A 27816-nucleotide genomic window follows, 5' to 3' on the forward strand; every position below is an offset into this window, starting at 1 on the left:
TGATAAGTAACAGTGTTCAAAAGTTATAACCATATAAAGCGACGCAGGTCAGAATCCAAAAAATCGGGCTGAGCCTTAAGCTACAAAATGGCTGCGTCCTTAAGGGGTTAAACTTATTAGTCATCTTGTCTAGTTGAGTCTCTAATTGGTCCTCTCAGCTTACAATCCTTTTTAAAGGTAGAGAATTAATCATCGGTCTGGGATGGTGACTCACATACCTTAGTAACTGGTTTCTGTCCGTGGGTTTGGTAAATAAATCAGTCTTCAATACAGTATTTTCGATCTTTTCAGATGCATCTAAGAACTGAATTTCTGTCTGAGATTTTGCCATAGTGAATTTAACCACTTGGTCAATAGTATTTAGATATTGATAAAACGATTGCAATTACAATTCTGTACCTTTCCAAAGGAGTAAGATGTAGTCTATGTATCTCCACCACCGGGCTACTAGGCCAAAGTGGTGGGACACATAGACGAAATTCTCCTCCAAATAATCCTCCTCCAATTTAATAAAATATAAATGTTAGCATATGTGGGCGCCATGTTAGCCCCCATAGCTGTACCACGGTTTTGTAAATAAAATTCATCTCCAAAAAAAAAAATTCTTTGGTAACACCAGGGATAATAAGGAATATTCTGAATTTTCCAACTTCTTGACTACAGCTTTTATACCCTGTTCATGAGAGATGGAGGTATATAAAGATGTTACGTCAAACGAGACTAATATGACATTGCACTCAAGTTGGATAGTAAATCAGACGTGTCGCGTACGTATGATGCACTACTCATGGCAAATGACCTCAAGACTCTATCTAGAAAAATGGCCACATTAGATAATATGGACGCTGTACTTGTCACAATGGGCCTTCCCGAAGTTCTACCTCCTGTATCTGTTACCTTCATGGGACTTTCCAATTGTCCATCAAAAGCTGAGGTTGTATAAGTATTGATATTTTTCCTTTTGGGTTTGTCCCAATGGTGGAGATGGTATACGGAATATGCCACAGATACTTATCTGAGGTAGATGGTTCCCTTGCCTGGTAGACTTACCTATAGTAATTTATAAACACCAACTCCGTTTTTGCCCTCAAACAAGATGGCGCCCATACATTGGGTGTAGTACTGCACATGTCCGAAGGCAAGTCACTTGTCTATGACCTTGGTGCTCACATATGAGACCACGTGACAAACCGGAAGTGACACAGACGGCAGTCTTACCACGTACGACTAGGTAGCCAGAGGTTTAGTGGAGTAGGTGTGTCTCTTTCAGAGGGCGTGATAACTTAAAAGGCTGTAATTGAATATAACCTGTGAGCCCGGACAGAGCATGCGCAGACCTACTTGGAAGACGCTGTTTTGTCTTGAACAGGATTACAATGTTAACATATGTTATTCACTCACATGTACACTTTGGACTATGTATTCACATTGTTTCATTTTATTATTGATGATCATGTATATTATCGATCCAAATGCTATCCATATGATTGACGTGTATGTCAACAATCTCCACCTATTATGTATTGTTGACTTCCTATAAATATAATCTGTATGCACTTTACCATTTGCTTAAGAAAGGCTTCAGACGAAGCTGAAACGTAGCAGCTTGGGAATGAAACCACTTAATTTATCCCACTAAATTGGAGTGCCACCTATCTATCTAATATCTATCTATCTACCCATTTAAGTAAAACTTCAGCACAACACATGATGGGGCAGCTTGAAGACTTGGAGAGTCTCTCCTGCCACTTCCTGCTGTGGAGTGTGAGGGAATGGGGGAGGGGGGATTGTGATCGCTCTATCTTGTGTCTGTCTGGATTATTTATATACATACAAGTGTAGGGAAAGCTGAAGAAGAGATAAGTGTAGTTTTTTTTGTCACAACATTGGTTAGGGCTCCTGGCAGCATATGAGTGCTGGAGCACTGAACTGTGAGGAAATCGGCTGTGAGCAGGGAGAGAGAAGGGAGTGTGTCTCTACCTCTCTAGTCCGCTCCTCAGTGAAGACAGAATGTGCCTACCAACAGCAATCTGAGGAGACACTAACAACAGGGGGAAGTCTGCAGAATACAAGAGGAAGAAGAAAGATTCAGTTAACTAATCGAATTGCAAAAAGGCTTAAAATAACCTGCTCTACAACATATCAAAAGTTTTTTTAAATGACTGTTACACTTTTAAGGCTCAGCCCCATTTTTTTGTATTCTGACATGCGTCGCTTTATATGGTTATAACTTTTGAACACTCACTTATCAAAGTGATTCTGAGATTTGTTTTTTTTTCGTCACACTAGTTTTAGTGGTAAATTTTTGCTCATGATTTTTTTGTTTATTTATAGAAAAAAATTTAAAAAACGGATACATTTTTTTAAACATTTTCAAAATTCTCAATGATCTCATTTTCAGGCAGGTAGTTTTAGCACCTAAATTAGTTACTGAGTAACATTTCCCATATGCCTTCCTTACGGGTTCCTAATTTTTGAAATGTGTGGGCAATTTATTTTTGCGGGATGAGATATTTTCCAGTGATACCATTTTGGGGTTGGTATTCCCTGTTGTTGAAAACATATTAACTTTTTAGGGGGAGCAGGAGTGGAAAAGCATCAGTTATGTAATAGTTTTTTTACCTTATTTTTTTTATTGGTGTTCACCACATAATAAATAACATCCTAAATAAACATCTTATTTTTATTCTATGGGTCAGTACGATGACATGAAAACCAAGCTAAAAATAAATAAAACCTACTGTATATACTCGAGTATGAGCTGAGTTTTTCAGCACACAAAATGTTGAAAACCCTAACTCTGCTTATACTCGAGTCAATGAAAATAAAAAATGTCTCACCTTTCCAACGCCCCCTGCAGGTCCTCTTCTGTCTTCGTTAGCCGTTTGTGCGTCGTCATTGGCACACACTATGGTGTCAGCAAGCGTCTGACGTCATGGTGTGTGCGATGGAGCCAGAGCAGAAGACAGAAGAGGACCTGCAGGGGGCTTTGGAAAGGTGAGAACAGAGTTTTTGTTTTTTAGGTTGTGCAGAGGGCTGCAGGCTATCTACACGGAGTGGGGTGGGCAGGCACTGGCTATAACCTGTGGGGCAGGCGGCTACTGGCTGTATACAAGGAGGGCCAGTGGCTACTGGCTGTATACAAGGGGGGCCGGCGGCTACTGGCTGTATACAAGGGGGGCCGGCGGCTACTGGCTATATACAAGGGGGGCAGGCGGCTACTGGCTGTATACAAGGGGGGCCGGCGGCTACTGGCTGTATACAAGGGGGGCCGGCGGCTACTGGCTGTATACAAGGGAGGCCGGCGGCTACTGGCTGTATACCAGGGGGGCCGGCGGCTTCTGGCTGTATACCAGGGGGGCCGGCGGCTTCTGGCTGTATACCAGGGGGGGCGGCGGCTTCTGGCTGTATACCAGGGGGGCCGGCGGCTACTGGCTGTATACCAGGGGGGCCGGCGGCTTCTGGCTGTATACCAGGGGGGCCGGCGGCTTCTGGCTGTATACCAGGGGGGCCGGCGGCTTCTGGCTGTATACCAGGGGGGTCGGCGGCTTCTGGCTGTATACCAGGGGGGCCGGCGGCTTCTGGCTGTATACCAGGGGGGCCAGCGGCTACTGGCTGTATACCAGGGGGCCGGCGGCTTACGGGCTGTATACAAGGCATTGCCGTCTTCCAGGTAACATAACACTTTTATTTTTTTGTCTACAGAGCTGGTTTTAATCATTTTATTGCATTTTTTTTGTGGGATAAAATAGGTAAAAATCATAATTTTTTGTGGACTTTAACCTTTTTTGGGTTCAATAATGATTTCTTTTTATTCTATGGGTTGTTAGGGACTCTGTGATACAATATGTGTGGGGATTGTGTTATGTATGATTTTAAATTTTTTCACATTGTCATTTTATGTGTTAATGGGGATTTTGAGCATTTATTAATTCATTTTTTAAAATTTAATCACATTTTTTAAAAAACTTTTATTACTTCGGCCATGGGTCATGTACAAGCAATCATCTGATAATACACTGCAATGCTGATGTATTGCAGGGTATTAGTTCAGTCAGCCTATGCTGATCAGACCTCAGGGAAAACAAAGACAGGGGGTTGGGGGTGCGATCATGGCACAGAAAGCAGGGCTTCATGATCAGGACTGTCTCTCAGTGAGGTGGTGACTCATAAAAATTTATGCTTCTGTGATTTTATTTTTGTCCCCATGGCAGTGATCAGGATAGAGAGAATGGACTTAAAATAGACTGTAAAACCAAACTTGGTGTAATGGATTCTGTGTGGCTTAGGGCCAGGGTTCACAATATAAAACACAAGGTGCTCATTACCAATTGCATTTACTTTTTTTGAAACTTATATGTGAACTGGCCAAGCCCGCGGCTGGCTGGCTATATACTACAGGCGGCTGGCTGGCTATATACTACAGGCGGCTGGCTGGCTATATACTACAAGGAGCTGGCTATATACTGGGGCTGTGACCAATGCATTTCCCATTTTCGGTTTGAGTCACTCGAGTCAATAGGTTATGTCAGTTTTTTTGTGTTAAAATTAGGGGTCTTTGTCAGGTCGGCTTATACTCGAGTATATACGGTACTTTACTTTATTAATGTACTTTTTATTACATGAATAATATTAATTATTTGCTGAAAGTGGACACCTCTTTAAAGGGGAGAATTGAGGGGGTATTCCAGTTTGCTTGTGAGCCATACCATCCCCTATTGAAGCACTCTTGAGCTTTCTAACCAAATTCCCAAAGTTGCTAAAGTAAATACAGATAGAGGCTATACAGCTACACCCATGACAGGATTCGGACCCTGCGTTCTGATGTCTGGTCCTTTGTCTCCTTGTTTGCTCAGCCACTCGGCTAGTTGAATAGTTGTCACTGGACTATTGTGTTGAACTTGCTTGTATAACCCGTTACCTGTTTCTCCTGATTAGAACCACCCTCAGTTTACCTTGATTGGTCTGTGTGTGTGTGTGTGTGTGTGTGTGTGTGTGTGTGTGTATGTGTGTATATATATATATATATATATATATGTGTATATATATATATATATATATATGTGTATATATATATATATATATATATGTGTATATATATATATATATATATATATGTGTATGTATGTGTGTGTGTCTGACACTTCCTGCTTTGTGTTAGTATTTTGTTCAGTTTACTGAGTATAGCCTGTGCACCAAGGAGACCTTCTCGCTAGAGATCTTCTTCTAGTTCCTTGGAACATCACCTTTGCTGACTGCAGGTTGTCTATACTGCACCTTCAGCTCCTGAGTTACAACAGACTATTACTCTGGTCCCTATGTTCCTGTTCAAGACTGCTACTGCAGCCCCCTGCGGACTATCCGTGTACTGCCTCCTCTACCTTACCTGACTACTGGACTCCTGCTCCCGTTCCACCAGTATCGTGACAATCCAACAGGAAAATCTACAAAATATATCTTGAGTTTAATCTAAGAGAAAACAAAATCTAATAATTCATGCACTGATGCCCAAAAGTGACCCAGTCTGTAGTGGGCTTTTATAATGGGGTTTTTTACTCTAGTTGAAAATCCAAGGAAATTAAGGAGCTGTATCTCTCCTGTCACAACATCACCCTTTTCAAATCAAAATCCCAAATAGTAATCTAAAACCTAATTTTTAATAAGGTTACAATAAAATTTAATGCAGGCAAACACAAACATTTGTAAAAGAAGGGGATACCACTTTCCCCTCAATTTGGACTCTGTCTTCCCGACATATTTCATAATATATCATTCAATACTGAAGTTGGGAAGACGTGGGACAAACTCCTGCTACTCTAGTTCTCATCCTCATGTGCAAAAAATCCAGGCCCTTTCCCTTTTTATGGGGTCTGATTTCTCATTGTTTGTATTTCTGACCCTAACAAAAGTTCCTGTTTCATATAGTAAAATGATAATAAACCCAGTCTAAACAAAGTAAATAACATTGCCCCTAATGTAGGAGACCATATCCTTTGCCCGAACTAGTGGTCACATCACCTTCCTCACCTGTTCAGGCTCTTTTAGGGTGCCCACAGATCTTCCAGTTACTGGCTTAGTGGTCATTTCCTATGCGTCCAAATAACCAAAATTAAAGGGGTTGGCCATGATTGCAAAACTTTACCAGGGTAAATACAAGATCCTAATAGGATCACCCATATAGTACTTAACCTAGTAAGGTTTTTGTAAAGCCCTTGGGATTTCTTGCAACGTCCGTGTCATGCTGCCTTCCAGAGGGTGGAGGTAGCTGTGCAGTAATTACAATACAATAGAACTTGATGATCTATGAATAAATTGCAATTGACTGCTGAGGAAATACCCCTCCACCCATCAAGGGAACCAGAAGAAAAATGGTGGGGCATTGGTGAGGTCTTATATTATGTTTTAATCCCATTCTGAGTCTGGATTAAAAATATTTTCCCAGCTGGCCTGCCATTTTAAACTGAACTTGTCACCAGTTTTATAGCCTATGCCAGTGATGGCGAACCTTTTAGAGGTCGAGTGCCCAAAGTGCAACCCGAAACCCCCCTTATTTATCTTGAGTTGACAACCAAAAATTCAAGCAGTAACTTATTGCCCCCTGTTCTTCAACAGCTTTCAATCATATTTGCCTCCTGAGGACAGCAACACAGTAGAAAGATGAAAAATTTGCATAATTTTAGCTTCTTTCCAGTGTCCCTCTGTACACAGAGATTTGTGGGGCCAGCAAAAGGTCGTCCAAAGACAATTTGCCCCTGTCTACTCAATCTCCCTCTTCCTCCAGTCCCAAGTAGCAAAGTAAGTATCACAGTAAAATACAACTTAAAGTATCTTTTAAGTTGCTTGGAACTGGAAGAAGATTCTGTGAGTCCTGTCTGGTGTGTTGAAGTGAAAGCCGGGTGCCCACAGAAAATGCACTGAGTGCCGCCTCTGGCACCCGTGCCATAGGTTCGCCACCACTGGCCTATACTATGCTGATTTATTTTAGCCGCCAACATCGGGTTGTGAGGGGGAACAGCTGCAGCCTGTGTGCCTTTGTCTCCTCATGCATTCTTTCTACAATCACCGGCCACTTTATTAGGTACACCAAGCTAGTAATGGGTTGGACCCCCTTTTGCCTTCAGAACTGCCTCAATTCTTCGTGGCATAGATTCAACAAGGTGGTGGAAGCATTCCTCAGAGATTTTGGTCCATATTGACATGATGGCATCACACAGTTGCCGCAGATTTGTCGGCTGCACATACAATGATGCGAATCTCCCGTTCCACCACATCCCAAAGATGCTCTATTGGATTGAGATCTGGTGACTGTGGAGGCCATTTGAGTACAGTGAACTCATTGTCATGTTCAAGAAACCAGTCTAAGATGATTCCAGCTTTATGACATGGCGCATTATCCTGCTGAAAGTAGCCATCAGATGTTGGGTACATTGTGGTCATAAAGGGATGGACATGGTCAGCAACAATACTCAAGTAGGCTGTGGCATTGCAACGATGCTCAATTGGTACCAAGGGGCCCAAAGAGTGCCAAGAAAATAATCCCCACACCATGACACCACCACCACCAGCCTGAACCATTGATACAAGGCAGGATGGATCCATGCTTTCATGTTGTTGACGTCAAATTCTGACCCTACCGTCCGAATGTCGCAGCAGAAATCGAGACTCATCAGACCAGGCAACGTTTTTCCAATCTTCTACTGTCCAATTTCGATGAGCTTGTGCAAATTGTAGCCTCCGTTTCCTGTTCTTAGCTGAAAGGAGTGGCACCCGGTGTGGTCTTCTGCTGCTGTAGCCCATCTGCCTCAAAGTTCGACATACTGTGTGTTTAGAGATGCTCTTCTGCCTACCTTGGTTGTATCGGGTGGCGATTTGAGTCACTGTTGCATTTCTATCAGCTCGAACCAGTCTGCCCATTCTCCTCTGACCTCTGAAAATCCCAGTAGATCAGCAGTTTCTGAAATACTCAGACCAGCCCTTCTGGCACCAACAACCATGCCACGTTCAAAGGCACACAAATCACCTTTCTTCCCCATACTGATGCTCGGTTTGAACTGCAGGAGATTGTCTTGACCATGTCTACATGCCTAAATGCACTGAGTTGCCGCCATGTGATTGGCTGATTAGAAATTAAGTGTTAACGAGCAGTTGGACAGGTGTACCTAATAAAGTGGGCGGTGAGTGTATACTCCACACTTTCCATACCGTTGGAGCAGTTTGGCTTCCCTAGGTAGTTCATGACCTGGGTCTGCCTGTTGTATCACTCCCCCATGGCTTCTGTTCTGGAAAATGGATTAACCTACAGGCAGTTCTCATGGCTAGGGGAACACGCCAGGGCTGCCCTCCAATATGCTATTGCTTTGAAACTTTGCAGTTCGCTTTGCATTAAAGGGTTGACTATGGGTAGGGGGTGGAGATGATTAGCTTATACACTGAAGACACGGGCATGGTCAAAACTTTTCCTATCCCTACATGCTTGTGTCAACTTAATCTAACTGGTTCTCCTACCTAAAATCCTGTATGTCCTGCACCAGTGTATATACCTTGCCAATTCTTTCAGAAGCTTCGTAGTTGTATAGCCCTATTTGTTTGGGGAGGGGGAGGGCAAGGATTTCCAACAGCTTGCTGTTTTGGCCCTGAGAGGAGGGGGGTGGGCATTCCCAATTTTATGCTATACTCTTGGGCGGGCATTCCTTGGATGTTCCACCTTGATAAACCATGCACCATGACACTTCTTGTTGGCCCCTATTTTAATATACATACCTTACCTGAACATTTCCCATTTGGGAGGAAGGAGAGGGGGGTAAGGACCTCCTTCACCCCCTTTTGGAATAACCCAGTTCTTTCTGAACTTTCCCTGTTGCCTAACGGGGCTGAAGGGAGAGCATTTCAGCAGCTAAAAGATTCATATGACTTGCCGAACTCCTTCTATCTGTTATATCTTTAACTCCTCCATGCTATAAACACACAATTACCGGGCCTAGTTGGTAGAAAACTCCTTTCCTGTTCCCCTCAACCTCCTGCAGGCCCCGGTTACGGCCCTCATATCCCTTTAATAAAGTTTATTGACAGTGACATTACTGGTGACGGGTGCATTATTAAATAAAGGTTTTTGTTTTAATTTTGTTATTTCTTCTTTCTAAAGGAAACAATGTAACTGACTCATTATTAGACTGCCTTACTATATATTTTTAGATAACGTCTAATTCTGTTCTTTCTACCATTCAGTTAAATTAGAGTTTGTATGCTGGTATTATGCTAAAGTGGCCCAAATGTTACGCAGCAGAAGATTGCTATTCCATGCACGGCTGATCTACGAGTTTTCTTCATCTAGGGTCATACATAATGAAATGGTTTTATAGCGGGTTACCACAAGCAATTTATATAGCGGATGACAACAGTGAATGTGATCTTCATAATCCCTGAAGATAAATTGGGCAGATTGATGTAAAATATAGAAGTCTAGGAGGTATGTCATGTGCAGGACTGAATAATGTAGGAGGAACAGATGCATATGTAAGAAAATTGCAGAATTTTTTATGAGTTTTGGAATTTGCTAGACCCTCCATGCTTTCTTTCTGCTGAAGCAGTATCATGTATGGCCTGATAAATCATGTACGACCTCTATGACCTCCAATTCATCTGTAAAGGCAGTGCTCATGGTGTATGAACATAAAATATTCTGCTTTACTGCTCCCGTCTTGCATTTTAGGGCTTTTATAATATGTGTCTGTCAATGTTTTTGTTTCGAGCAGCTCCTCCTAAATCATTTAGATAGCGACTACCATAGAGAACCACATTTCCCTTATTGATTTTCACTCAGTGTGAAGTATCTCTTTACATGCTTACATCGTGCATTAGGAGATTTTCCTTGTCTGTTAATCACACCGGATTCAGTGAATCATCATATGTGTATAATAGGAAGTGTCACAAGGGGGCAGTACTGAGCTAAATACAAAATCACAGTTGTAGATGGCTCGTCTATAGTATTGTTTATTGTGTATATAGCTCCAAATGTGATGCAATTAATAAAAATGAGCAGCTGGAACATCACATTTGTTTTTTTCAAAATAAAGATTCATTACATACGTTTTATCCATATTACTATTTATGTAAAAAGTAGTAAGTAATCAATAAGTAGAAAAAAGGTGATCATTGTGTTATATAAGTAAATTGGTGATACCTTCTTTTAAACATGCTGTCAATATGCTATACATTTAAAAGATGTTTTTTCACTTTTCATATTTCCCGTTCCAGTACTTAGTGATATTTTCTTAAGAAAATGTAGCTGTATGGAGATAATTTCCTTTAAATGTTATCCCTTAGAAACAAGATTGTTGTCCTTCAATACCACCTCCACTGCTGGATTTGCATATGATATGCCTGTGATCTGCTGCATGTCCCACAGCCATTCTGTGGTAATGAACACTGAAGGCAGATGGTCGCTGATGCCAGAATATGGGGGTGGTCGTATCCAAGGACAGCAGTTTAGTTTCGAAGGCACAACATGGCCACATTTTTCATACAGAAAAAATGCTTTTTTTAAGAAAAATATTGCAAGGAATATGCTGTAAAAGTTATTATATTGATTTTTTTTTTTTTTTTTTTTTACAGTTAGCACAAATCATTTTCTTTCTTTACAGGGAGTGACGACACATTTTCTTGAGGATGCTGCTGTTTTTCATTGTTGGTCTGATAGTGCACTTTATCTTCTTTGCATCTATTTTTGACATCTACTTTACTTCTCCGCTGGTCCATGGCATGACTCCACAGCATACACTGCTTCCACCTCCTGCCAAACGACTTGTTCTTTTTGTGGCTGATGGACTAAGAGCCGACACCTTTTTTGAGTTGGATGAACATGGTCATCCTAGAGCTTCGTATCTTAGGTGAGCATAACGTGCAAGACTAGTATTACTAATATGTCCACTGAATGATAGAAGCCACAATACTGTTTTGAAATGCTTCAGCGACTGATTGGAAGAAAAATGTGACTTCTGAATGAAAACTGACAAATTAAAGGGATGTAATATTTTTACACACATTTTATTTCATAGCCATAATAAATGATTTGCTTTTGATGTTTATATACTGCTTTTTTTCAGAAATATAATACAATCAAAGGGTAGTTGGGGAGTTTCTCATACTCGGGTACCTACAGAGTCCAGACCAGGGCATGTTGCACTCATTGCTGGATTTTATGAAGATGTCAGTGCAGTTGCAAAAGGTATGCAAAAAATATTATGTAGATGGCGTTTTCTACAATAGTACTCACTACATGGTGAGCTGTTCTGATGCCTTCATGAGCAATCCATTTGTGGAATTACAATAAAACTTACATATTTAGTAACTCAAAACTGCTTTTGTTTTACTAGCACAATTAAATGTGGGTGTTTCAAGTGTCAGACCCCATCGTTCTAATATCAGTGGCCTATATTATGGATAATTTCCCGTCTTTGAGATTAGGAAGAACTCACTCCTGTGGTTGTAATCCCTCTCACACTACTGTGCACTGTGCCAATTTTTTTTTACCATTTTGTTTATTTTCTTTACTTTTTTCTTATGTTCTCTTCAACTGCGTACATGAATATTTAGCTGTCATTATAGTATTTAGTAAAGTATTAAAACTGTCATGTAGATGGCAGATATATAGTTATAGCCAGGGATTTTTATTGTCAAAGTCCAATGACTTTGGTCTGAGATAAAAGGCTTATAATGAAGGCGCAATAAAGGTCTTGAGTTATTTAGGTTTCAATAATGGGCGTGAAAAGTTCTGCATCTGAAACCAGTGACCTTTCCAAAAAATGAAAATCTTTGCAAAATAAATGTAGACCATAATAATCTAACATTTACATTGTAAAGGCTGTAGGTACATGAGATAACCAAACTGGATCACCCAAATGATTATTTCAAAAGAGGAATTACTTCAAATAGTTCAGAATAATTTTTAGCATGTTTAGTGTGAGCATGGGATAGGGAGGTGACCTCACATGAGAGGACATCATGTGTGACGTCACCTCCCTCTTGCAGTATGGTGTGTATAATTAGCAGCCCTGAGAGCCGGACATCTCGTCCCCACCCTCCTGGTTGCTAATTATAACTTTCTTTTCTAGGTGATCCTGGCGTTTCAAAACTATTAACGGACAGCGCTGGGATCAAGATGAATAGGAGCAGAGGTTTTTTTTTTTTTTTTGTTTAAGTAGTTTGTTTCATTTAACTACTATAGAACAGACAATAGGGGCATCTGACATGATACTTGCCCTCAAGCCTCTTTTGCAACTTTCTGGCAATTTTTTATTCCACAACATTTCACATAAGAGCGATTTCTAGTACGGGCAATACAAACCCTACCTGAGGAGACTAGTAGTTTGAGTGATAAATCTTGGGTAGGCCAATTAGATTCCTAGATTCTCTTGGAAAGTTAAAAAAAATCACTTGAAAACCTTTGCAAATGCAATAAACATAACAATAGAAGAAATCATGTTTTAAGGATTTGTATTTTATCCTCCTTTATTGTGATTTTCTGTATGTATATTTATATTGGTATTTTTATCCCCAGGCTGGAAGGAAAATCCAGTTGAGTTTGATTCTGTCTTCAATGAAAGTACCCACACATGGAGTTGGGGTAGCCCAGATATCTTACCCATGTTTGCTAAAGGTATGCACTTTCAGTTTGTGTTTTTAATGGAGAGAGAAATACACTCACCGGCCACTTTATTAGGTACACCTGCACAACTGCTCGTTAACACTTAATTTCTAATCAGCCAATCACATGGCGGCAACTCAGTGCATTTAGGCATGTAGACATGGTCAAGACAATCTCCTGCAGTTCAAACCGAGCATCAGTATGGGGAAGAAAGGTGATTTGTGTGCCTTTGAACGTGGCATGGTTGTTGGTGCCAGAAGGGCTATTCTGAGTATTTCAGAAACTGCTGATCTACTGGGATTTTCATGCACAACCATCTATAGGGTTTACAGAGAATGGTCCGAAAAAGAAAAAACATCCAGTGAACGACAGTTCTGTGGGCGGAAATGCCTTGTTGATGCCAGAGGTCAGAGGAGAATGGGCAGACTGGTTCGAGCTGATAGAAAGGCAACAGTGACTCAAATCGCCACCCATTACAACCAAGGTAGGCAGAAGAGCATCTCTGAACGCACAGTACGTCGAGCTTTGAGGCAGATGAGCTACAGCAGCAGAAGACCACACCGGGTGCCACTCCTTTCAGCTAAGAACTGGAAATTGAGGCTACAATTTGCACAAGCTCATCGAAATTGGACAGTAGAAGATTGGAAAAACGTTGCCTGGTCTGATGAGTCTCGATTTCTGCTGCGACATTCGGATGGTAGGGTCAGAATTTGGCGTCAACAACATGAAAGCATGGATCCATCCTGCCTTGTATCAACGGTTCAGGCTGGTGGTGGTGGTGGTGTCATGGTGTGGGAAATATTTTCTTGGCACTCTTTGGGCCCCTTGGTACCAATTGAGCATCAGCCTACCTGAGTATTGTTGCTGACCATGTCCATCCCTTTATGACCACAGTGTACCCAACATCTGATGGGTACTTTCAGCAGGATAATGCGCCATGTCAATAAGCTGGAATCATCTCAGACTGGTTTCTTGAACATGACAATGAGTTCACTGTACTCAAATGGCCTCCACAGTCACCAGATCTCAATCCAATAGAGCATCTTTGGGATGTGGTGGAACGGGAGATTCGCATCATTGATGTGCAGCCGACAAATCTGCGGCAACTGTGTGATGCCATCATGTCAATATGGACCAAAATCTCTGAGGAATGCTTCCAGCACCTTGTTGAATCTATGCCACGAAGAATTGAGGCAGTTCTGAAGGCAAAAGGGGGTCCAACCCGTTACTAGCATGGTGTACCTAATAAAGTGGCCGGTGAGTGTACATCTCTGCTTGGCACTTCAGGAATTGTAGTTTAAATTCTGCATCCTTCTTTCAAATGATACCATCTTTGAAAAAAAAGTATGGTGGCCAACATACACATTTGAACCTACCGAAATCATCGAGCTCACATGCATATAAGAACCTCAAAACCTGCAGTAGGCCAGTCTCCACTCTAGTGTAAACATAATTGTTGGTCATGGCACAACATTTGACCACTTCACTCTTATGTGACACTCATTATGACAGGGATCCGTGTCTGCTAATCACTTTAGGACTTTTACGACAGACTGTCAATGTTGTTCCTTCTGAAAGCCCCTTTAAATACATGTAGCTGATATTTAGTGCAGTCTTGTATGATTTGGATGAAAAAACACAAAATATCTTAAAATTTTTGCCTATTTTGTTATTTTTGTCAAAAGGTGCTAGTGGCGACCATGTGTTTACACATTGTTATTCAGCAGAAAGTGAAGATTTTGCTTCTGAAGATGCGACTAAACTGGATGCTTGGGTATTCGACCAGGTGAAGGTTAGTACAAAACGCCCAACATTATTATGGTTTATTGATACAGAAAACTGGAGAAATTAATAAATTATTTGTATTTCAAGAGTGGTCAAGTGCCAAAATTTGATTTTTTTTTTTTTTTAAGGAATTTTTCATCTCATATTTTCACAAATCCAGCTAGTAGCAGGTTCCCGTAGAGCCCTATTGACTAACAGGCACCCTTCTTTTAGTTAAAAATTATGGCAACACTCGTGGGCAGCAGCCTCTTCCTGCAGCAAGCTTCGTGTTGATATTTATCACTTTCTTTATACCTTTCAGGACTTGCATTTAATCATTGACTCGTTACCAGTGTGTACAATTTGGCCTGGACTAGGGCAATAGCGGGGGGAGTTGCCGACCACCATTATTTTTAGGTGGTTTGGGTATTAATGCACATAACATGTTGTGCTTTTTAAGTGTTTTAGTGCATATAAATAAACATGTGAAAGTTTAACAATCTATATTGGCTGGCCTATTCACCAGATCTTGTTCTTTGGTTGTGATCATATATTTTTGGACTCCTTTTTTTTTTTTTTTTTTTTTTGACACAGACATTTTTGTATTTATTGAGTTTGAAGAAAACAATTGCGATCACCATGATGTATTTTTTAGAACAAATTATTTTTTTTCCAATAATGTGTTGATTTAAAAGTGGTGTTTTATTTTTACCAGGGGTTAAAGGGGGAAAATGCACCCCAAAGTATGTTATTAAGTTACATCTGACACCTTCTTTCTGTGATGCCCCTTTGGCTTTTGGTGCTTGTAAGAGTATATATCAGTGATGGCGAACCTTTTAGAGCCTGAGTGCCCAAACTTCAACCAAAAGCCACTTATTTATTGCAAAGTGCCAGTGCAGCACTTTAAGCAGTAATGTATTTCTCCTTGTTCATTGACAACTTTCAATCCTTCAGCCTCCTAAAGACACCAACGCAGTTGAAAGGAGGAGAGCAAATTCGCTAATCATTTGTAGGAAGGTTCTGCAGGCAGATTCTTTGAGTTCTGTCTGGTGAATTTCATTCTGGGGTAATGGCCTGGGTGCCCACAGAAAGGGCTCAGAGTGCCGCCTCTGCCACCAGTGCCATAGGTTCGCCACCACTGGTATATATCATGTTTCAAGAATTACTTCCCCAACACAACATAAACTAGATAGATTTATAGGCCAAAATTTTGGATTATCTGATTGGTGGGGTTCCAACATCCACCACCCCCTTGGATCAGCTTATAAACAGAAAATGGAACTGAAAGAGAGATGCTGAATTGCATTAACCCCCTATAACCCGGGGGTTATAGCCCGGTTTCACTCTGTTTTTAATGCCTACTGGGAACATAAGAACAGCTTATCTAAGGGGTTTGTTGTGTTGACACCCACAGATGTGATATTAATTATTTTGTTACATCTGCATATTACCTTCACAGTATTAAAAATACTATGCAAAGGTTTAAACATAATTTCCTCTTTAAGTCTTTTTTTAGGTCTGCTGAAAGGAACCAAACCCTGTTACATAAACTCAATGGTGATAAAGTAGTTTTTTTCCTTCATCTCCTTGGTTTGGACACTAATGGACATGCTCATAGACCAAGTTCACGGTATGTACTTAGAGACAAGAGGGTATTTGTGTTCTCTCATATATCTTTGGAAAAAATTATAATTTCGGTCTTGTCAGAAACCCTACAATGTGTAGGTTCACAAATACATTCTTTAAAATCTTATAGTATTCAATTTTAAGCGTCTACTTGAGAAATCTAAAGGGAAACTGGACAGTGGGAAATCTTTCATTTTAGAAGGCAGATACTCTAGATTAGCTGAACAGTCTGGGGTGGGGAGGTTGTAACTGTGGTTCACATTCTCATTTTCAGTTAAAAATCTTAAATAAAAAAGAAAAAGTCTTATGACCTAATATGTATAATAGAAACAAATACACCAAAAAAATGCACAAAATTGTTGCCATAAGAAATGATTAATCCTTTATATCAAAGCAATTGTGACAAGGAAGGTAAATAATTTAGAAAGTGAGAATTAAAAAGCTCACTTTTCTCCTTTTCAAAGTTTTTCATAGAAAAATATAGAAAAACAATTATATAAATTCCTACAAAGGAAAAATCAAAACCCTACAGATTACCAAGTACAAGATGCAAAAACTATTTGTATAACTGAAGGAAAAAAATAAGCTTTCAAAACTACCCCCCACCCAAAAAAAAACCACAAACAAAATGTGTCTGTTATTAAATTGGGAAAAAATTATAGGTTAAACACATTGAAATTTATGTTAGTTGAAAAATTTGGGTGATAAGTTTTGAGTTTCTTCCTCAAAAAACCTGAAATTTGGCAACAATTCTGAAAAAATTCTCAGAAGATCTCCTCCAGTTTGAAATGTTATGCTTTCCAGGTAAATAGACTACCCAAATAGCTTGATAACTTGATTTCCCTAATATCTGCTTTATGTCAGCATGGGTTTTCTTTATGCAACCTCTGATTTTTGTAGGATGTTAGGAAGCTTAGAACTTTAGGTGTGATTTTTCACATTTTCATCAGAAACCCTGTTTGGGTTTCAAGTGACTTTGAGAAACCTAAATAATAGTAAAACCCCATTATAGAAACTACATACCTCAACATATGTAAAACAACTTTTACAACATATTTTTCAATTTAAGCGTTTCACAAAATGGAGGTGGGATTTTGAAATTGTAATTTTTTTTGGGCTAAATTAATATATTTAAAAAAAAAAATACATTCACAATGGATAAAATATAATAATAAACTGTAAAGTTGGTAACACGATTTATCTTGTGTGTGCCAGTACCCAAATTTGGTAGTACATGGCAGTGAATTGAAGGGAAGGAGCGCCATTCAGAGCCAGTTTGCTTTGTCACATTTTACAGGCTATAACATTTTTTATTTTTTTGAGGTACTGTGGACATATGAGGGTTTATTTTTGCAGAATGAGATGCACTTTACAGATATTTCACTTTAAGGCATCTATATCTTATTGATACGCAATTATTAACTCATTCTTGGTTAGGATATGTTATATTCTTTCTAAAGGTCACTAGGATTATGGCAATACTTTATTTATATTTGTTTATTTTCATTTGTTCAATCATACTGAATAAAAACAAAAAATGAGAAAATCCCTTTTGCTTTATCATGTAGCCATTTTTCTTCAGGTTTAACGGCTATATTTTGCAGTTGACAGTGCTGATTGAGGGCTTATTTTTTGTGAGAAGAGTTGTTTTATTCAGTAGTATCATTATGAGCCACATAACTTTTTTGGCCACTTTTTAGAACATTTTTTGTTAAGGGATTGGATGAAAATTTTCTGGTGTTCACTGTGTGAACTTACACTCGAGTCAATGGGTTTTCCCAGTTTTTGGTGGTAAAAGTAGCGGTCTTGGCTTATACTCGGGTCGGCTTATACTCGAGTATATATTATAACTTAGCATGCTGATGCTTGAAAATGCCTATATGGAAAAGGTTAAACCTTGCACTTTTGTATAACACTTGTGAAATTGTAATTGCTTTTCTTTTTGGGTTGTTATTTACAGTCGCGTCCTGCCCGGAGGCAAGGCCTAACATGCAAGGGCTTGTCATCGGACCCAGGATTGGCACCTGGCACTGGATTGGTTAGCACCTGTAAGCAGCACGTAGGAATCCCCTTACATGCCGTGGTCATGCTTGGAGGCTGACACTTGGTAGAAAAAAAAAGTGTTGGTATGACTCGGGCACAGGTATGCTGATCAGTTTGTGCAAAAGCAGTAGGAGCAAAAAATATTGAAAAAAACCCCTCAAAATAAAAAAAAATCCAGGAAAAACACAGCCATAGCCCTGAAAAGGTCATAACATAAAGCAGAGGGTTGAATCTATGTCCCCCCAATGTAGAAACTAGAAACTGATTTTGCGTTAAATATGTGAATCTTCAATTTTTCATTGAAACATTATAACACAGCACCATGGAATGTCCCAAAGCAGTTTCTAAAGCGAGGGGAACATGTTGCCATGCACAAAACTTAGCACAAAGCTGTCTAAAGCACCTTCTCAGAGGCCAGGGAATAAATCTGATAAAGCTTATAAAATGTATGGCCCCTTATGCTGACCTTCAGGAATCATGAACAGGGTATCCGAATGTCAGAAGGGCATGGCAATAGCCAGATAAGTTCAGATGGCTGTACATCATGAAGCTTATGTAGCGAAACCTCCTGTGGATGCGATGGAGAAGGGTAAAAAGTGGGCAAGGCGATGTCCTCGTTTAGATGAAAAGAGGAAACCGCCTCTGAAGAAAGGTTGGTACAGGGCGCAAGAAGACCTTGTCCCTATGAAGCACCAGGAGTGATAATTTAAAAAAAAAGTTGGCCAGCACTGAAACCCTGCATAAGGATGTTATCCAGGAGGGCAAACTTCCAAGAAAGGAAGCAAAAGGATACCTCCAGTAGTGGCTCAAATGGAGGGAATCGAAGAGCCTCCAGAACTTAATTAAGCTAAGGGTTCCAGTAAGGGGGGCACAATGCACCACCTCCCGAAGAAATGTCTAAACCTGAGGACAAAAGCAAGTATTTACTGGAACATAATGGACAAAGCTGAAACTTGGCTCTTAAGAGATGGTCCAGCCTCAACTGCAGGAAAGGAGCTCGTAGTGGAAGAGGCCGGAGGATGGAACTCGCTTGCACCAGCATAAGTTGGCCTTCCAAGCCTGGTGGTAGATCTTGGAAAACTGAGGTTTATGAGCTTTAATCATTGTCTGAATGACAGGAGCTGAGAATCCCTTGAATCTGAGGCACGGTGGTTTCAACAGCCGCACCTTGTAGCCAAGGTAAATTTGGATTTGGGAAAAGAGGTTAGGGTGAAGCAAAAGAATCCAGATTGCATCTGCCAGGAGAAAAAACAGATCTGTGTACCAAGCCCTGCACAGCCAGTCACGGACCATGTGGATGACTGGAACTTCTCCCTTTACCCGCTTAATGATGCAGTGAAGAATCAATGAGGTATGTGGAGGGATGAGGTAAAGAAGCTTGATCTGCCTCTAGGAGACTACCAGGGCGCCAGTTGCAATCACTTAAGGATACCTTCCCTTGGCCATGTAAGTGGGGAGCTGGTGACTGAGACGTGAGGCTAATAAGTCTACAAAGCAGTGCAATGACCTCCGGATGGAGGAACCACTCCCCTTGATCCAACCTTGTGCTGCTTAAGTAATCCACCATCCATTTGTTGACACCTGGAATGTGGACAACTGAAATGGGACATTTTTTTTTTAGCCAGCTGTAGGGAGCAAGATGCTTCTTCAAGGGCCTCCCCGTTTTTGGTACCACCTTGATAGTTGAGATGAGCCACGGCTGTGGCTTTGTCGCTTTGGAGCCACATGGGATAGTTCGTTAGAATTGGGGTATGGTGATCAAGAAATATAGTCCTTCGTTCCACAATGGCAGCAAGGTCTCCTCGGGGGATCAGGATCACTGTGTTTCAACAAGGTTTTATTGTTTGAAAAACATAGGAAAATGCCTTACAATAGGTCAAGGCGCAAGGTGTACCCCACGCAGGAGGATTAGTAATGAAAACAGAAATTTTTTTGTATATAACCAGCTTTTGTATCGTTCAAAACCACACATAGGGGAACTAGGGTGATGAAGGGGACATAGGGGAAGGAGAAAAGCATACAGATCCAGCTACAAGATCACTAGAACTGTATAGAGTATGGATAGACCAAGACTATGTGTGAAGAAGAGCTGAAGCCACATTGATACATAATGGACCATTAAGGGGACAGGGATAGATCTCTCTCGAGGGTGGGGAAGCCTTGTGAAGTGATCCATGGGTTCCAGATCCCTTCTAAACGGTGGGAAAGTATCTGTCCTAGTTGCCTCAATTCTCTCGACCAACATCAGAAAGTTGATTCTGTTCTTAAAGGAAACATACCACTTGTAGTGGCAGGTTTCTGATGGAAATACCGGGCACCAGCTCAGGGTGAGCTGGTGCCGGAGCTTATTTTTGTTAGTGTTTTAAACCGCGGTATCGCGGTTTAAAACACTTTTTAAACTTTATAGCCGGCGCAGGGAGGTATGCGCTCGGCGCTTACCATGCGCGCGGCTCTCCTTCACTTCCTATGTAGCCGCGCGCATGGTAAGCACCGAGCGCGTACCTCCCTGCACCGGCTATAAAGTTTAAAAAGTGTTTGATACCGCGGTTTAAAACACTAACAAAAATAAGCTCCGGCACCAGCTCACCCTGAGCTGGTGCCCGGTATTTCCATCAGAAACCTGCCACTACAAGTGGTAGGTTTCCTTTAACCGCGGTAAAGGATAGGTTTGGAGATTTCCATTTAGCTGCTATGTGAATTCTAGTCGTTAAAGCTATAAATTGGACTAAGCGATGGGCTCTGTTTTTAATCTTTGCTGGTTTATCTCCTAGTAGTAGTACTGCTGGGGTTACAGCTGTTGTGTTACTCAACAGAGTGGATGAGGGTTTTCATGCGGTTCCAAAGGGAGGCAACTATGTGGCAGTGCCACCATATATGGACTATATCGCCCAGGGCATTGCAGCCTCGGAATCAACTGTTTGGCAGGTGGGGGTACATATTGGCAAGACGTGTGTAAACCTAGTACCTTCTATGGAGTATCCTAAGAGAGGTTTCTGTTAACTAAACTTGCTGGCTGCCTTTTGCTAGAGTGTTACAGCAGTGTCTCCACCTTGGCAGGGAGAAATGGAATCCCAGGTCAGCCTCCCACTGTTCCATAAAGCGTGACTTGATGTCCAGTGAGGGCGCATTGAAAATAGAGAATAGCAGTGAGATCGTTCCTCTACCGATTGGGTCATTTAGGCAGATATCTTCAAATGTTGTGCAGGAATTTTAAGGACGTACCTCGTGGGATTGATTGCACAAAATGTAATAATTGCTTAAGTTGGAAAAATTCTGAGGGAGGAAGCTCATATTTGGATACAACCTTGTTATGAGACAGCGGTTTACCTATGGACAAATGGGGGGGGGGGGGACTTCACCAAGCGAATTACCGTAGAGGAAATCCACCACCCTTTGAATGAACCAGGGAAGGAGGATAGGTTGATTTGGGGACAGCAGGGATTCCTCCCAATAGTACAAGATGGCTGTCTGAAAGGAACGAGTGTAAAATTGAACGTATAGTACCGCCTCAGACGTTGTAAACCGCCCTTCTAAGGACTTGCATGCAAGATCATATGGGGCACCCGATGGCAGTAATTGCAGGTGCTGTTTTGGGGAAGCGAGGAATTCCCATTGATCAGCCATCTGAAACACTAGATTGTGTCGATAGTGTTTTACAGGCTGTACAGGGTCTCCTTGTAAGAGACAGTGTTCACCAACATGTAAACCCGAGGCAGAGTCACAGCAAACCCCCCTGGGACAAAGAAGTGATATGGAGTCTGTCATAACCTTGGTGAATGATTGGGGAGCCGTGGCCAAACTGAAGGGTGAGGTCACAAATTAAAATTCTGAGAACCCAACACGAAGTGGAGGAAGCACTGGTGAGACTCTGTGATAGTGATATGGAGATTGAATTTCCACTGGAATCCCTGGACCCAGAGGAATCGATTCAACTTTTTGAGATCCAGGATGGGTATGAGGGATCCATCCTTCTTGTGAACACTAAAAGAGTTTGAATACAACCCACTGAGACAATCTGAAGCTTTTACAGGAACTATAACCACTTAAACCAGAAGGGTCAGCAAAAAAGTGCTGCCCAAGAGGGGGACCTGGGTGGCATCAACAGGAAAAAACAACCGGGGGAGGACTGAAAACTCTTATTTTGTTTCCTGTTGCCACAAACTCTCAAACTCAGCCATCGTCCAAATGGGACACCAAAACACCTCCAATGAGAACTGTGGGAAGGCTAGGAGAAAGCCTGAGAGCCTAGTCACAGCAAAAGCCAGGGACTAGGTTTGCTGAAAATGAGAGGTGTTCAGAAGGGCTGGCTCTCGGACCACTCTGGAGGTCCAGAGGGGCCTAAAACAAACTGGTGGGTTGGGGGTGAATCGGAGCCCTCCTCTGCAGCAGGAAGTCCAGAAAAATGCCCCATAAAGTAAGAAGTGAGGGTGATTTCCACCAAGACTGAGTCAACGCCTTTTTTTCCTACCTAGTGTCAGCCTCCTGACTGTTGGGCCTATTCTCACGATGCTGTGTATCCCAATGAGGAAAAAAATATGCGTAACACATTCTGTATCTGCTACATGGAACTAAACAGAGTATAGTATCATTTTAAATAAGGGATATACTATTATACACCTAAATTCTCAAAGTGTGATAAAGTGCTACTTGTTCAAGGTGACAGAACATGTAATCAAGCTGCAATATACTTTTTAAATTAAATCTGCCTACCTCATTGTTCAGTAATATGATCAAGGCCTCAATCTATGAGGAACTCTCCGAATAGCTCTTTTAGTCCATGAAAGGTACTTAAACCCTTTTCTTCAACACTGCTTAAGAAATGTATCAAAACTGTAAACCGTCTGTATATTGAGTTGTGTTTTTCAGCAGATCTATAGTATGAGGTGTTTGTGCCTTTCGAGTATTGGTAATATTGTTCATGAAATAAAATGGTGAATGTGACATGAAGGTCACTCACGTCTTCTTACGTTGTCAGGTCTCTCCATGAGACAGAAAATGAATATCTAGCTTTCTTTCCAGATGTGTATCGGATAATGGAACCTATTGCACTTTCCTATCTTTTTTCATGTCTTGCCTGCTTATCATTACAATGAGTTTGTTTCTGATCCATTCCCCAAAAGCGAGTACAAAGACAATGTGAAAAAAGTTGATGAAGGAGTCAAAGAGATGGTAACCCTGATTGAAGACTTTTATGGAAATGATGATAAAACAGCTTTCATCTTTACCTCTGACCATGGCATGACAGACTGGGGTGAGTAGATCTGTGCGGTGCTGTGTTTTATTTCAAACTGTGTTTTCAACCAGGCTTTTTATCAGTTCCTTTGTCAAATAAGAACCAACCTCTTGGGAATTGTCCTTCAATATGTATCTTGATCTGTGTGATATTTGTAATACTCATGGTGAAGGCTTACAAAGGTGCACCAGGCTTGCTTAAGAAACACACTGCCATAATACTCTTAGCATTTGCTGTTCCCCTAGGTTCTCTGTTAGCACAAGAACAGTAAGAGATTAACACAACTTTATTTTTTTTACCTGCTTTTATAGGACACCTAATAATCTACAGTTTCATTGTATGATCTCATATTCCTATATTACCTTTTAGGTACTGAATAATAACCTATTTACACACCAAAAGCTTTTTTTTTTTTTAACCTTTGTGCAATCTCTCAATAACAAATTGTGAGGAAAAAAATGTTGACATTAATCAGTTCCCCTTTCTCCCAGCCAGTGTGGAGTGATGCCATTTTGTGGAAAGATGTGTCAGGGCCAGAAATGATAGTTTCAGCAGTAAAAATTATGCAGGTGCTCCTCTAAGAAGTGCCTGCATGTTTTCAACAATGGATTTAATGAAAATGAATTTTTAGTTTTCAAGATGAACCGGTACTATTTTCTGACGATTGTTGGAACTACCTTTTCTTGAAAACAATCTCTGGATGCTACCGTCCACCAGATGATCTGCTCCTGAGAGCTATGTCTAGTGTAGTCTTTCTGAAGCTCATTATTGACTGAGGTGTCTGTTACTCTGGGGCCCCGATATCTTGTGGACTGTGGCATTGGAGAGACGATGAAGAGGTGAGTAATACTTTATTATGTTAAAGTACCTCTATTTAATTTTCTAATGCTAAAATCTTATTTTAAGAGTTTGTATTTTCTCTCCATGTTTGCATGGGTTTCCTCCGGTATCCTCCCACACTCCAAAATATACTAATAGGTTGATTAGATTATGAGGCCCATTGGAGACAGGGACCGATGTGTGCAGCGCTGCGTAATCTGTGTGCGCTATATAAATAAAGAATTATCATTTTTACATAAAATAAATACTTCTCCTGATGAGAGTCCAATGAGGTCCTGCATACTTGGTGGTTACTTGCATTGCCCTACCATTTTGTTAATGATTGAGAGCTCTGTTATAACATTGGGCACTTAAAGTCATGTTGCCATGGTGATGCCATCTAAGGTCCTGTTACATCTGCAACGTCTACTCCTTGTTTGTAATTGATCACATGATATCACAGCATGCCTCCATGCATTTTTACTCATCCTTATCCTCCATGGATTTCTACTTTTCCCCATCCATGGAGGCATGTTGTGATTTTATGTGATCAGACACATACATGGGGTAGACGTTGCAGATGTAAAGGACCTTAGATGACATCACCCTGGTAACATAACATGAAGGGTTTGGAAGAGCCATGGGAGGAGTAGATGGGAGGTGCTGAACGAGCAGGATATGCCAAGGAATGTAACATAATGTTGATTTATGACAATGTAAGGGAAACAAATTTTAGCTAAAAGAAGTATATCAGTTAGGTTTCTATAAAGTCCTATTAACTATCACTAGCTGTATTTGTGAAAATGTGCTAACAGGTTCCCTTTAATGCCCTTTTTTGTCTTTACATTTCCTTTTTTTGCTTTCCCCCTTTAAAAACCAAGGAGTTCTGCTGTGTACAGAACTGTATGAGTACCTGTTTACCATGTAACAGAACAGTTTTCTGGCGATCGATCCCCATGACAGTCTTCCAAAAACCTAAGGCTGTCTCGTTTTAACCCTTTCATTACAGTGTGCGATTTGCACATTTTATTAAATGAGGTGGAAAATCCCCATATACTGCCATACTGTAGTGTGGCAGTATATGGTAGGATCGATCAGACAACTTAGATAAAGTTAATTAAGAAAAAGAACGTGTCAAAAAAAAAAAACAAACAAAAAAAAAAAACTGTTTGTACTGGAGGTTTTAATTTTTGTAATTTTTATGTATGAAAACATTATAAAACCTATACAAATTTGGTATCCCCGTGATTAACCAACCCAAGGAATAAAGTAGACATCTCTTTTGGGTTGCACAGTGAAAGCTGTATAATCCACTCCCACAAGAAAACGGGCGCAAATTAGGTTGTTCACCATTTTGATTGCATTTGGAATTTTTTTCCCGCTTCCCAGTACACGGCATGAAATATTCAATACCATCACTATGAAGTGCAATTATTTTACGAAGAAAACAAGCCATCACAGAACTCTTTATGTGTAAAAATAAACAAGTTATACATTTTCGAAGGTGGGGAGTGAAAAATGGAAATGAAAAAACAATTAAGGCCAGGGTTTAAAAGATTTTTTTAAAAATGTAAACCTTTTGTTCGAAAAAGATTCTTTGTTTCACCAGATCCCAACCCTAATAACTTTTTTTATACTACAGTTTACAGAGCTAGGAAAGGTATAATTTTTATAGGACCTGATGACTTTTTTATTTCTACCATTTTGTATACTGAATGACCTATTGATCTACTGTATGACATTTTTATGAAATTTTTTTTGTGTGTTACAAAATGGTGAAAAAGAGCGAGTGACGATCTGAGCCAATATGTCGGTGCCCACGCACCACTAGCTTTAAAATGCCTCTAGTAGCATTGTCAAAGGTATTTAACAGGTCAACATGCGCGATAGGTGCCAGCACTGATAAGGGGGTGTTTACCACAGGCGTTTTCTGCAATATGTACAGTAGAAAACACCTGTGGTGTATGGAGTTCACTCAGCTGTGAGCACTCTACATTCTCCTATTGTCATCTACCAACATACTATTACAGTTCACCTATATTATACTTGCCCTAATAAACTTTCCCCTTTTAGTTGGAGGAGCCATTGTTCAATTTGCTGACTAGTAACCGCTTTCAGGACTTCCTGTGACGTCTAGTGTTCTGCAGGCATCTAATGGGTCAGGAGGGCCTTATGCTTATAACTGTTTGTGGCAAGGACACAAGAATAGTTTATTTTAATAAATTATATTACAATGTTTACCATCTCCTGCACTTTTAGTTTAGTTTAACTTTAATTATAGATTAATCTAGAATTTCATTATTAAACTGAGCTTTATGTACAATGCTATGGTTATACCAACTATCATTGATGGCTTTTCATTGTTTTTATAATTTGCCAGGGTCTCATGGTGCTGGTCATCCTTCTGAAACCTTAACACCACTAGTGGCTTGGGGAGCAGGGATACACCATCCAAGAGCAAATCTTTTATCAGATACTGTTTCAACAGGTATGAGCTTTAGTAAAGTTTTATATTAAAACATCACATTTCTAATATGATTGTATGAATATAATATTACTTTTAAAATATCCTTCTAAACGAAAAGCAGCATATTCTGAGAAAATTATTTGTATTCTATATACCTTTCTTATGCACTTGAATATCTCTAATCCAGATTACAACAGTTGCATCGAGATTTTAAAAAAATGTTATTTTGGACTTTTGAGTCAAATTACTATTCTCTACCCATTGCTATATTTTTTCAACTAAATCACCAACTCTATATCTTAGATAACAGTGTTATATTTCACATTCACATTTACGAGGGAGGTTCAATAAGTACCCGTGTCTGACGACAGAGAGAGCGTTCCTAAAGGAAGTTGATGTTATCATCGTGTGCTACCATCTATCAAACAATGGCAAAACAAATTACAGACTGATTGATAGGTTAGTTTGGAATTGGCAGCCATTTGAATAAGACGTGTTTTGTGATTTTCGCTAAGATGGACAAAGAGCAGTATAGTTCGGTAATTCACTTTCTGTTTTTGGATTGGAAAAAATGCGAGGAGGCAAAGTTTGATGCTGTTTATGGGGACACTTCGCCATCTATAAGATATTGGTTCAACGAATTTAAACCTGGGCGAACATCCGTTTTTGATGAGGAGCGACCAGGATGCCCGGCAGAAGTGGTTACCGAGGAAATCATTAAAAAAGTCCAGGACATGATACTCGCTGATCGATGAACGAAAGTGCGCGAAGTTGCAGAGGCCGTGGGTGTGTCGACCAGAACGGCAATTAATATTTTACATGATAAGTTGGCGATGAAAAGATTGTCGGCTCGATGGGTGCCGGGATTGCTCACGGTGGACAACAAGCGGATGCGGCTGTTAACTCCAAAGCAGTGTTTAAAGCAATTTAAGTGAGATCCGAAGGAGTTTTTGCATCGAGTTGTCACTATTAATGAATCCTGAATTCATCATTACACACCAGAAACTGAGCAACAATCAAAACAATGGATTTCACCTGGTGAATCTGCTCCAAAGAAGGCAAAGACAGTCCCATCGGGCGGAAATTTCATGGCGACAATTTTTTTGGGTGCGAACAGCGTCATCCTCATGGATTTTTTTTTAGAAAAAGGAAAAACGATCACTGGACAATACTAAGTGGCATAAGTGGCATTGCTACACGGTGTACATCCTGTGCCATGTA

The 27816-nt window shown here is 40.5% G+C and overlaps 1 protein-coding gene across 12 annotated transcripts in view; it reads left to right on the forward strand.

The window, feature by feature from the left end:
- PIGN (phosphatidylinositol glycan anchor biosynthesis class N) overlaps window positions 1-27816 on the forward strand; it is a 249710-nt gene that overhangs the window by 17944 nt on the left and 203950 nt on the right. For 9 of the 12 annotated variants that reach the window (XM_072152718.1, XM_072152720.1, XM_072152713.1 and 6 more), the window contains 7 exons: window positions 10641-10886; window positions 11103-11224; window positions 12557-12655; window positions 14329-14435; window positions 15913-16037; window positions 23197-23327; window positions 26509-26616. In XM_072152718.1, coding sequence (XP_072008819.1) covers window positions 10666-10886; window positions 11103-11224; window positions 12557-12655; window positions 14329-14435; window positions 15913-16037; window positions 23197-23327; window positions 26509-26616 — 913 coding nt within the window. In that variant the 5' untranslated portion in view covers window positions 10641-10665. Of the gene's footprint in view, window positions 1-9350; window positions 9467-10611; window positions 10887-11102; window positions 11225-12556; window positions 12656-14328; window positions 14436-15912; window positions 16038-23196; window positions 23328-26508; window positions 26617-27816 lie in introns of those variants that run through there. The other 3 variants (XM_072152719.1, XM_072152714.1, XM_072152723.1) reach the window with 3 other exon arrangements.

Source organism: Engystomops pustulosus, chromosome 5 (genome assembly GCF_040894005.1).
Source record: "Engystomops pustulosus chromosome 5, aEngPut4.maternal, whole genome shotgun sequence".
NCBI classification, from domain to species: domain Eukaryota; kingdom Metazoa; phylum Chordata; class Amphibia; order Anura; family Leptodactylidae; genus Engystomops; species Engystomops pustulosus.